Here is a 12,022-nt window from a genome sequence, read left to right as displayed (position 1 = left end):
GCACCAACCCGATGCTTAGACAATCCTGCTGTCCTGGCCCCTCTGGGTCGTCCAGTCTGAGGATCTACAGGGGCTACACTGTCTGACTACAAGCTCATTCCAGCAGGACGTGATCCATCATCACAGGCTATGGCTCTCTTTACGTATTTATCATCCGATGAGAGGACACTGCATTGAATCAAACTACAATCACTCATGTGCGAATACATTCTAATAACTTCGCGCATCATCCCTCAGCTAACCATCACAGCCAACTCTCAGTTTATTATTGGTTCAATCACTTACAAGTTAAATAAAACATCGGTGAACTAGATATGAGGTTATATTTTAATAAACCAAGACAGGTTTTGAGAACTGGACAGAGAATATGCATTTATCAACAAAAAATCCTAAAAAAGCGACCCAGAGACTTACAGACTTAGAATAAGAAAGGTAAAACAGTTACGAATAAGCATAAACTCAACCACTTGCTTCATTTTCCCGTCACCAACGCTCGCTTTACCCCCAGCTGTTTCAAGGCCTGATTAGACCGCACGTCACCCAAAGCAAAGTACCAACGTACGCGTTCCCCAGAAATAAGCCTGCGACACACAGAGGAGGGACTGAGGCGGTGAGGAGGCCAACAAGACACCAGGGTCCACTCCACTCAGCAGCTTGGCTGGCCTTCAGACCCAGCCCGGCATCTACACCGCTGGCGTGCAGGCCTTCAGACCCAGCCCGGCGTCTACACCGCTGGCGCACAAGCCTCTGAAGAGCCCACCAGCACCCCAGCTTGCACGCAGCAGACCGCACGACTTCCCAGGTCCCACGAGCCAATCCCAGAGATACTCCAGTTCTCTGAAGAATCCCATCTATATTAAAACTAAAATCTGATTAAAAGGTACAAACTTCCTGTTTACAAGTGAGTTATGAGGACGAAGCCTACAACATGGGGAACACAACAGAGTCCACAAGATTTTAATAACTTTGCATGTAACAGATGGTAACCAGCGATTTTAGAATGTCTGGAAATAGCGAATCACTGTGTTGTACACCTGGACACAGGGCTGTAGGTCAATTACACGTCGATAAAAAAGCCTGTTACTTGGGCAGCTTCAGACAAACGGAGGAGAGGAAGAATGAGCCAGATGTCGGGCTGACGCTCACGGCCACAGACATCATTCACATTTTCTGTAAACGCCGGCTACGTCCTACCTGACGGCTTCTCAGTAGGCTTAGTGAGCTTTTCATCTCAAATTCAAAAACAAGAACTGTGATCGTGAAGTCACAGCTGGGAAAGTGGGAAGGCACGTTCATACAACTGTCACCAATGAAAATTCATATCACATCTGCAATTCATTTTGCACTAAGTACAACCTAACCTGACTTTTAAACACATTGGAAATGCTTAATACAAGTGGCTAATCAAATAAATATATGGGAGAATAAGCACCAGCTTCAGGTATTCCTGAAACTGCCATCGACTGAGGAATAAAAACACCACACTTCTTAGAAAATGAACAACTGGTTCCAATTTCAGAGCTCCATTCACAGTCCTCCTTGACCGGCATGACTGACCTGAGAGATGACCTGGCCAAACCGATATCCACACGCATGTCCAATGGTGGGTTTGATTGGTTTTTCTAGGTGTCAGGCACTGGCTCCGCAACACAGTGCAGTTCTGCCAGCATTTAATTGTTACTTCAGGACAAACAGCTAACTTGCAAAATTCTTGTAGCAAATGGCATAAACAATTCCGTTTTTCAAGAACCTTGAGATTTTTCATGGCATTTGATACATTAATTCACATCCAGCTGTTTATCTAAACGCAGGAATTTGACGCAGACAGTGACTTGTTCATGATGGTTGTCACTGCAGGAACACCGGTGCAACATAATTATCCGATAATGGAGCGGCAGTTAATACATTACGAGGCATCCAGAAATAATGGGACAGGAAGTCTCATTTTACTGCATCCTGGCAGCCCTAGGGACTCTCTCTTTCAAATTGTGGTGGGAAGAAAGATTAATTTTCATTGCCATTTCTTTACTAATAGGCCTGAACATCTCGGAAACACGTTTAGTGGTCATTAGCAATCCTCTTACGAGTTGTCTGCTCTTACCCTTTGGCCATTCTTGGTAATGAGCATTCATATTTTATTAATTTGTAACAGCTCTTTTATATGTTGGGCAGGAAAAAGAACGTACAGACATCTTTGTGTCAAATATACCCTCAAGTGTTATCCTTGGTATTTTAGCATGAATCAGCTCACTTGAAATGAAAATTCTAATTTCTTGAAATGCTTCAACTTCTGATCGTGTTCAGCCTCACGGACACTATCAGAAAGGCTAAAATTTAACCTTTCGCAGAGTTGAGAAGAGTAAAGACCAAATTAGACTTCCGGCATAGAAATGGAAATGGATGAAGTTTTAAGGTCATTAACTGTGGTTATCTTTAGAAGTAAAAACAAATCTTTCAAAAATAGAAGCAGTTTTAGGTAGCATTACATTCAGGTGAATTCAATAAGTTTAATTATTGTGTTATTTAGCAAGTTTACTTATTAAAATAATTAATTTCTCTTAGGAACCATTTGTACAACCTGTACCACCTTGGGTGTAGATGCCCTCTCTATTTAGATTTTTTTTTAATCGAGTTACTGTTTTCAAATGATAGGGAAAGATATATATTTTACAAAAAAGCTGCAAAAAAAACTTTAAGCTTGCAAAAAGCAATAACAGTATATAATTAAAACCTTTCTAATGAATTAATGCACAAAGTTTGATTTTTATAGTTTTAGCCAAAACCTAGTGTCAATATTAACGCCATCTAACACTAACAAACTAGACCTAGAGGGCTGCTGCTAATGGTTCTTCCCTCCAACGCCCACCGACCTTCGCCTAAGGAAGGAGCGAGATATTTATTCTTAAAAATTAAGAATAAACTTTAAAGTGTTAAGGAAACCTTAACTTTTAAGGAAAATAGGATTTATTTTTAAATATTTGTGTGTGTGTGTGTTTTCCGAGAGCACTGCAACTAGCTGCAATGTTAAATAAATCAAAACCACTCAGTTACACTTGGGATGTGAGCAACTTGCCAACACAGCAGGAGCAAAAGAAGACAACACATGGGATGTGTGTTAATTCTTACACAAGAAAAAGAATTCCGTTAAACTAAAGCAAAGAGCTGCCAGGACGCCCGCGCCACCCTCCCGACCCCAGAACCAGCTCCCTAGCGCTTCCTGGGTGGCCCCTCTGGTGACGCACGAGGCCTCCCCGCCCTGCATTTCCCCAGGCTCGGCCTCTGCCGAACCGACATCTGACCCTTCACCCTCGCAGGCCCCCGACGGGCGCTCTCCCTTTAGGAGGCCGAGCCCCCTCTCGCCTTCGAAGCTCAGAGCCGGCGGCAGCATCGCTCCCCTCCACCGTCTGTCCGTCCGTCCCTTCGTCTGCCCTGAGCGGGCCGCGTGCGGGGCCCTGCGGTAGACGCAGGCGAGGGGACGGCACGTCCTCCCCGAGGGCGACGTCTAGGGAGACAAATGCGCCGCCTCCGAGCCCGCAGCTGACTGCCCATCGCGGAAGAAAGGAACACGGCGGCCCACGAGGAAGGACGTAGGGTTTAGGCCGAGGGCGACGGAGCGCAACTCAAGAGGAGAAGAGGAAGGAAGGAACCTGGTTTCACGGAAACCAACGCGCAGGTGGGCACCAAGGCGTGGGAGGGGGGCGCAGGGCGGGGGCTGGAGGCCGCAAACCTTCCCCGGAGCCCGACGGGCCCTGACGGTCAGCTGCCGACTTTGGATTCTACTCCAAGTGCAACCAGAAACCGCTGACAGAGTTGGTGTGTGTTGTTTTGCTTTTTAGGGCCGCACCTGCGGCAAATGGAGGTTCCCAGGCTAGGGGTCGAATCGGAGCTGTAGCCACCGGCCTACACCACAGCCACAGCAACGCTGGATCCTTAACCCTCTGAGCGAGGCCAGGGATCGAACCTGCGTCCTCATGGATACTAGTCAGGTTCCTAACCCACGGAGCCACGACAGGAGCTCTGAGTTTTAAAACTTCATTCCTCACCGCAGTCACCACTCATCTGCTCACGTGAAACCAGGATGCGTGCTCCTCAGCTCCACCCCAGCGCCCTCCACATCCAGAGCACGTCACATCCCAGGCTTCTCAACCCCCCTGGGCTCCGGGACCTCCAGCTCCCCTCAAGCAGGCTGCCCTCCACTCTTTCCGTGTCCCCAACTCCTCCGTCTCCGAAAATCAGATGCCAGTACTTCAGTCTCAGACCTAACCTCTCGCCACGCCTCCCCTTCAGCTCTCCACAGCCACATGCGTCCTCCAAGCTTTGCGTTTTCTCCTTATCTGCTCAGAGAAATAAGGGGGGTATAATCTGGTGAGAATACGGGAGAAGTTCTTAGCATTTCCTCCATCCCTCGCAGGCACGCAGGCTCTTCTGACACTGCTGAACCTCACACCAACACAGTGACCTTGCACACACCCACAGGCAGGCGCTTGCTTTGATGACAGAAGGTGAATCATACCTAAAGCAAAATGCTGTGATTTTTCTTAACCCAGAAATAAAACCATGAAGAAATCTCTGGCCAGCAGGTAGAGATCAAATTCGTTCTTTAAAGTGCCACACATCATTCCAGGCAGACACTGCCTGCGGTGGCCCTGCAAGGGGGGCTTTGCCCGCTGTTTGCTGCCGCAACAGCTGACCCCAGAAAACCTCGAGGCCGACCTTTCAGAGGAGGGAAGCGCTTGCAATCCTGGCAGCTAGAAAAGCACCCTGCTTGGGACTGCCAGGGCCTGGGGGCAGAAGGGCTTCTCTGCGCTGCAGCAGAGGGCAGCGGGTTTCAGGCCAGGGAAGTGGAGCACCTTCCGTCCACCACTCAGCCTCCTACCGGCCCTGAAATGTGCAGGGCAGGCTGCGGGCAGGTGCTGAGGAGCCACAAGCAGAGCCGGCAAGGGAAAGGAGCACTTCTCTCCAGAAGGCCGGCGGGCAGCCTGCTGAAGCAGAAGGAATGGAAGAAACAGGGAATTTCAAAGAAAACAGAAGGAATTACAGTTCTAAAAAAAAGAAAAAGCCTAACATTTCCAGAAACTAGAAATCCTGATTTCTTCTTTGGAAATGCAATGGCCAGCAGAAAAGGAGAGTGACTGCCCTTGAGAGGCAGCGAACCTCGGGCCGGAGCTCGAACCTTTCTCGTTTTTTCTTAGGTCCCTTTGCCTTAGGAGACAAAGGGGGGCCCGAGGGTCAAGCACGCCTTTCCTACACGCACTGGGATTTGAAATAAAAGGGCAGCATCACTACTGGTGGCCATTGCTGGGCAACACGCGTGGCCCGTTTCTGAAACTGCTGTATTTCTCTCTCTCAAGAAAAGTGCTGTGAAGCAGTTGGGCCCCTGGACGCAAGGCCTGCGGGTGACGTGGAGTCTTAGGAGCGAGGGGACCGAGGAAAAGCAGGCCCCCATTTCTGGTCAGAGAGGGGACACGACATCTCGGGGAGCCTGGGCTCTGTTCACAGCGCACAAGTAGCCTCTCCGAACGACCTTTCGAGATCGGTGTCCCTCATATCCGCAGCCCTCAAGCCACTGGCGGAGAGGGTCCTGTCGCTCCATCCCTTGCCGACGCCCCCCACCCCCGTTTAGAGCATCCCCCCCAGACACACAGGGCAGGCTTCTCCTCTAACAAAGACCTCATCCTAAGCATCCTAAGCGTCTCCTCTCGGGATCCGGCCGTGGGGCGGGGGCCGGACAGGCTGCTCCCCTTTCAGCTTTCAGTTCCCTGGGGTTTCTGATGTCTGCAGAGAGACTACGAATTCACCGCAAAGTCTAAACGCCTCTTCTGCACAAAGAAACAACGCCTGCCAGCTTGTTTTCATCTGCCACCATCAGCTGGCAGTTAGTAGCCATGACTGAAATCCTACATTTAAAACCTCAGAAATTATAATGGCATCCTAACATACACTTGAAAAGCAAGATTAAGTATGTTGAGACATTTGGTAACTTTAAAAGTATGCAATTATATCATTAAAAATTAATAACAGCATTTTCCTTTATTATAGTAATATGTACATATATAGGACCCTAATACAAAATAACTATAGAATTACTTAAAATCATGTACTTGCTCATAATTGGCCTGGGTTTATTACAAATTCACTTGAATGGTGGCTACCGTCACAAAAAATGATTCTGGCTGCTTCTCTGTGTATAAAATATCCTAAAAACCAAAATAAATTAAATAGACATTAACCCAGAGATAAGTGAAAATTATTCAGCAAGAAAGGAATACTAACATGTATCTTGTTTAAAAGTTTCAATTGGACAATAAATTATGTTTAAAAAGTCTTTAAACTCTAATACTACCACCCATAAATCATGAAGTATAACAATAGAGTATATTTATTTAATTTTTACCTAATTCTTTATTAGGCTACCAGTAAAAAAAAATCCCACTGCTTATAGAAAATAAACCCAACAATTTATCCAAACATTGTTACATAAGAAGTTTTAAGAAACTGTAAATAACTCTTAATACTCTCATTTTGATTCTCTGACTTCTCAAGACTATGCTGTATTTCCTTCAAACAGAGTTCCTGATGTTGTGCTTTCTGAATAAAAAAAAGGGAAATAAAGATAATTAATGACATTCATATCAAAAATATAGTCATAATATAACATTTATAGATACAATATTGAACACTTGATTTTTAATTTTTAAAGGAACGAATCCTAAAATCTGATGTGTTTGTTATAATTCATCTTAGAGCTCACTTTTCTTCAGAATCCAGGCTAAATAAAGCACATGCATGGTTGGTCTCTATTGTGATAGTTTGTTACAGTACATTCACTAGCCTCAAATTGTTACAAATTTAACATGACTAACTGAAATGGGTTTCCTTTCAAACTATCACGATTTCCATTACTTTTAACATGACATATTTTAATACTAGTTTTTGCCCTTTTCTTTGCCTAAAAGAATGACTTTTGCTATCTTAAAAGTTGACAGAATTCTAGTTTTGATAATATGAACACTTTCTTTTCAGAATCTTTTTTAAAAAACAAAGAGAACTCAGTATCAGAGGTGTTCTTTGAGGAAAAAACTAAAAACCTAATATATTTTTTAAAGTACTCAGCTGGATATAAATTCCCAAGCAGATCTGTTCACTGAACATCCTTTAGACAGACAGGCTGCAGATATCACTGGGTCCCCAGCCAAACGCAGGCACCTCAGGAAGAAAACCTCTCATTTCCTTCCTGTCAGGTGTTCAATGCACCTGACACCACCTGAAACGGAGCGAGGTCATACGAAATGCCTTGCTGGGCTGAGCCCTGCGAAGTCACAGGAGGAACGTGGTGAGTCGTCAAAGAACACTAATTCTACTCACCAGCTCGGAGGGAAAGGTGTTAACACAAACACCTAAACGGTAAGGTGCCATGTGAAATGCACCTGGCTTTTAGTATGATACCTAAGACCCCAAAGACATGTCAGGCTTCTTGGCCCGGGGTCAGCTGCTGAGGGTCACCTGGGGCCTGTGTATCACTGCACCCGCCCCTGAGCTGTGGGCAGAAAATGTATAGGACCTACCACTCTGCGGGCGCTGCAGAAAGACTAGCACGCAGTCACCTAGGGGGCTGGCTCTCGGGGCTCAGAGCTCAGGTGGGGCTCAGGCATGTCCACAAAACAGAGAACTGCCAACTCAGCTGTCCCCAGGACAGATGACACGTAACCTAGATTCCCAGCAATGTCTGAATTCTAATTTTTTTTTTTTTTTTTTGTCTTTTTGCCATTTCTTGGGCCACTCCCGTGGCATATGGAGGCTCCCAGGCTAGGGGTCGAATCGGAGCTGTAGCCACCGGCCTACGCCAGAGCCACAGCAACGCGGGATCCGAGCCACGTCTGCAACCTACACCACAGCTCACGGCAAAGCCGGATCCTTAACCCACTGAGCAAGGGCAGGGATCGAACCCGCAACCTCATGGTTCCTAGTTGGATTCGTTAACCACTGCGCCACGACGGGAACTCCTGAATTCTAATTTTGACCACTGTAAAAATTAGCAGGGTTAACAAAACATCAGATTGTCAATTCATTTACGTAGGCAGATTTAGCCAAGTCCTAGCAAACACACCTCATCTTAGTATACTTATTTTATTTTTACACAAAGAATAGCACACATGTTTTACAGTATCAGAAACTCTGCTAGTGAGCAAAAAAAAAAAAAAGTTTTGAAATAAAGGGAAAGTCTGTGTTAAACTAAAGGAGAGAAATGTTTAGTTCTGATTAAACTGCCATGGAACTTTCGATGGCAATAAAAGTAAACTAATATTATACACCAAAAATCATTTAACTTTTGAACCATTCAGGTTATCAATATTTTAGATGCTTGGAAATGAAAAATAATTTTTATGGAGTCTGGCTCCTGGAAAAAATAAAGTATCATCATTTCCTTGTCATCGTTAAGTAGGTAATTTTCAAGTAATTCAGTCACAACCAGAGCTAGCTTTCACAGTATGCTATGCCAATGGATTATTTCATGAATAATTAGGAAAAAACATCAGAAGACTAATTAAACACAGCCAATTTGGTATTTTCATTTCCTGGCTGAGTACATTTGCCTCGCGTGCAGATATAAAATATTTACTTAACATCAGCTCATAACTTTCTAAAATATAATTTTCATCAAGACATACTAAATCTAACTGACAATAATAGTGTTTATCCTAAAATATGAAAAATTCATACAAAAAATAAGTAAACAGTATCTGCAACTTTCACTGAGCACCTGTCATGCAAAAGCAACACGGAGGGTCAGGGCCTGATGCAACTTTGGGGAAAACGGAACAGAAGCTACCAAAGAGGCAGGATAATAACGCCCGGTGCGATGCCGGCACTTTCAGGTTCTCAGATTTACATTATTTGTTATTTTAAATATTATCAGTAAAGCAATCGCCCTGATCCCCCTCATTCTGTATTTTAGCTGTTTAAAATACATGTCAGAATTCTTTTTTTCTCTTTTTTTTTTTTTTTTTTTTTTTGGCTTTTTATGGCCACACCTGCGGCATATAGAAATTCCCAGGGTAGAGGCAGAATCGGAGCTGCAGCTGCCGGCCTGCACCACAGCCACCGCAACGGGGGATCCAAGCTGGGACGGTGACCTACACCACAGCTCACGGCAACGCTGGATCCTTAACCACGGAGCAAGGCCAGGGATCAAACACACATCCTCATAGATACTGTGGGGTTCACAACCCGCTGAGCCACAAGAGGCTTTCCTCCACGGAAGAATGTTAACTGTAACGTATTTGTCATAAAATACATTGTCACACTAATACGTACACTGCTCATTTTGCAAACGAGTTGATTTTGTTCTTCAATTTTCTTTCTAAGCTCCGTTTCCAGCTCTAATATTTTAATTTGTAAAGCCCTTTCTCGAGATAACATTTTCTCCATTTCCTCAGAAACCTGTCATTTAAATTAAAAGGATAAAATAATTAACTGTGCTTTTGTTAAGATGCGATTTAAAGCCTGGGCATAATTACACTGAATCTCTTCTTTCCAAGGAGATACTCTTTGGATATTAGACAATTTAATTAGAAAGTGCTTAAAGAAACACCTAGAGGATAAGCGTGCCCTCTCCTTGCTGTAGAGGGAACTGAAACAGGAGCCCGAAGCAAGCGGACGAGTCATTCTTATCTGCGCTGCTCTGTGACTGGGTCTGCCGTGCCCTATATCCCCAACCCCAACCCCACCGCGTTCCAGAGCATTCCACACACCAGTGGTGTCCAGAGTGGGGCTGGGCTGCAAGCTCTCAGTCAGCACTGAGTATGGACCTGGATGCACAGGACTGGGGGGCGGGCAGGTGATATTTACACTGTGCACACACAACCTGCACACACAAAACCTACACCCACACACAGCCTATACACACACACAGCCTACAGACATACCTACAACCTACTCACACACACACACACACACACACACACACACACGAGACTGGTTTTTTCACTCACGTCCAAAGTGCTAGGAATTTGAGTTTTCCCCTTGCTCTGAGGGCTTATTTTAGCAGAAAGTCAGGATGCAGATGTGTGGGCGCCTGTGGGCAGGGATGCTGGGTCGGAACCACAGAATCAAAGTGCAGGCAGGAACCTGCTCAGAAGCATGAAGCTGGCAGCAAGGACCACACTCTGAGCGGCTACAAAGTTACGAAGGAGACGTCCTGCGCAGAGTCCAGGGGCCGTGGGCGACGGATGCTCGAGTTGGGGGAGACAGTCCTCAGGACAAGTGTCAGTGCCCTTCAGGGTCCCTCAGCGTGGACAATGGTGACGGGGCTGGCACGTCCCATGTGACCGGAAGCAGAGTGGCCCCCGACTCCACCGGAGCAAGAAAGGAGGGGTGGACACATCTCGGGGACCCTCGACACCTGTGAGAAGTGACCCGAGAGCATGGCGTTTCTAAGCTCTTTAGGCTGAGTCCCGGGGCAGGCACGTCTCACTTTCTCCCAAAGGCCAAGGGGAGGAATCTGGGCTTCACTGCTACGCTGGCCCTAGACCTTACTGCTCAGCTTTTATTCAGTGATGTGTCTGTCAATTTAAATTGTTTTACCAGAGCTAAAAAAATCCAAATAGGAGTTCCTGTTGTGGCTCAGCAGTAACGAACCCAACTAGTATCCATGAGGATGAAGGTTCGATCCCCGGCCTCACTCAGTGGGTTCAGGATTCAGCGTTGCTGTGAGCTGTGGTGTAGGGTCGCAGATGTGGCTTGGATCTGGTGTTACTGTGGCCTATATAGCTCTGATTCGAATCCTCGCCTGGAGACTTCCATACGCCGTGGGTGCAGCCCAAAAAAGCAGAAAAACGTCAAAACATATCTGTCACACTTACGCTGTAAGAGCCACATTTCAAGGACATCAGCTTTGTGTGACTCTCGTGAACTGGCCTTTACCCGGCCTGGGGAAGAGCGCGGGTGCGACAGCCTGTGAGACGGCGGGATTCGGAAGCTGGGGTGGGACGCGTTGAGTGCGAGGTGTCCGTGTGACGTGGAGAGGCCGCCTAAGCACCAGGACACCCGAGTCCAGGTTTCCGGGGAGAAGTCTGAGTCATCAGGGCATCAACCGTCGCCTTTTCAGTACAGTTTCCTCCTGAGGAAACTCTTCTCCCCCATTTTATCAAAATTAAGAAACTCAAGTTGAGAGCACAGCTTGTCCTGGGTCGGGTTTACTGTGTCAGAGCCAGGACTCAAATCCGTTTCTTGTGAGCTCCAAAGTCCACCCTGTGTCCTTTCAAGATGACATTTCAAATCCTTTGCTATTTACCTCTGATCTTCCTGCATTTCCTCCCGCCCTCCAGACGACCTGCCCCCGCCCCGGGGTGTGCCTGGTACTCCCTGCATCGTGGCACTTCCTGCGGTTCATTCGTGCGTTTATTTATCTATGTAGCAGTATTTGCCAAGAGAAAAGGGAACTCACCTTTACGGCTCACCAGATCTTGATCAAAACCAAAATGTTCAATAATTTGCCTATTTTCTTTGGTTTTATTTAAAACAAATAGAAGAGGGGGACTCCTTCGCAGTGCTTCCCGTCTCTGCCCTTTGCCCTGACACACCATCATTTAATTTATTGAGGGAAGTTACTCTGGACCAGTGATGTACCTGTTTAACTCCAAAAGGGAAAAACAGGTAAAAAAACAAAAATGTCATTGCTCCCTTCACCTTGTCACCGAGACATACCGAGAACTGTAGGTTTGGCAAGATGAGATATTGTTTGTGTGAAAAGATGACTCTTTGGTAAACCTACGGAGAAGTTTCTAGAGAAAGACCACGTGTACCTGCTGTCTTCCTTCTTCCAAAGCAGCATCCAGCTGTCTGGCCAGCGCCGTGCATTCTGCCGCTTTCTCTTTAAGCTGAGCGTCACTGCGCTTGAGACACTCGTCCTGGTCTGCCAGCTTCTGTTCAAGCTCTTTGTTTTCTGCATCCATCTGCTCTAATTTTCTTTTTACAGAAGACATGTATTTCAAAATTACAGTGTATGTGGGAAAATGTGACA

General features: G+C 46.1%; 1 protein-coding gene across 21 annotated transcripts in view; it reads right to left on the bottom strand.

The window, feature by feature from the left end:
- ODF2L (outer dense fiber of sperm tails 2 like) overlaps window positions 1-12,022 on the bottom strand; it is a 409,562-nt gene that overhangs the window by 41,110 nt on the left and 356,430 nt on the right. For 16 of the 21 annotated variants that reach the window (XR_002343753.1, XM_013997449.2, XM_021090773.1 and 13 more), the window contains 3 exons: window positions 11,805-11,967; window positions 9,316-9,441; window positions 6,008-6,588 (listed from right to left, as the gene is read on the bottom strand). Coding sequence is in view for 17 of the 21 variants with exons in the window: in XM_013997449.2 (XP_013852903.2) it covers window positions 6,460-6,588; window positions 9,316-9,441; window positions 11,805-11,967 (418 nt within the window). In the remaining 4 variants the exon portion in view is untranslated. Of the gene's footprint in view, window positions 1-6,007; window positions 6,589-9,315; window positions 11,968-12,022 lie in introns of those variants that run through there. The other 5 variants (XR_002343749.1, XR_002343752.1, XM_021090780.1 and 2 more) reach the window with 5 other exon arrangements.

This window comes from Sus scrofa, chromosome 4, assembly GCF_000003025.6.
Source record: "Sus scrofa isolate TJ Tabasco breed Duroc chromosome 4, Sscrofa11.1, whole genome shotgun sequence".
In the NCBI taxonomy this organism is placed as follows: domain Eukaryota; kingdom Metazoa; phylum Chordata; class Mammalia; order Artiodactyla; family Suidae; genus Sus; species Sus scrofa.
The sequence above is the reverse complement of the archived record's forward strand: the minus strand, read 5'-3'. Positions and strand labels throughout refer to the sequence as shown.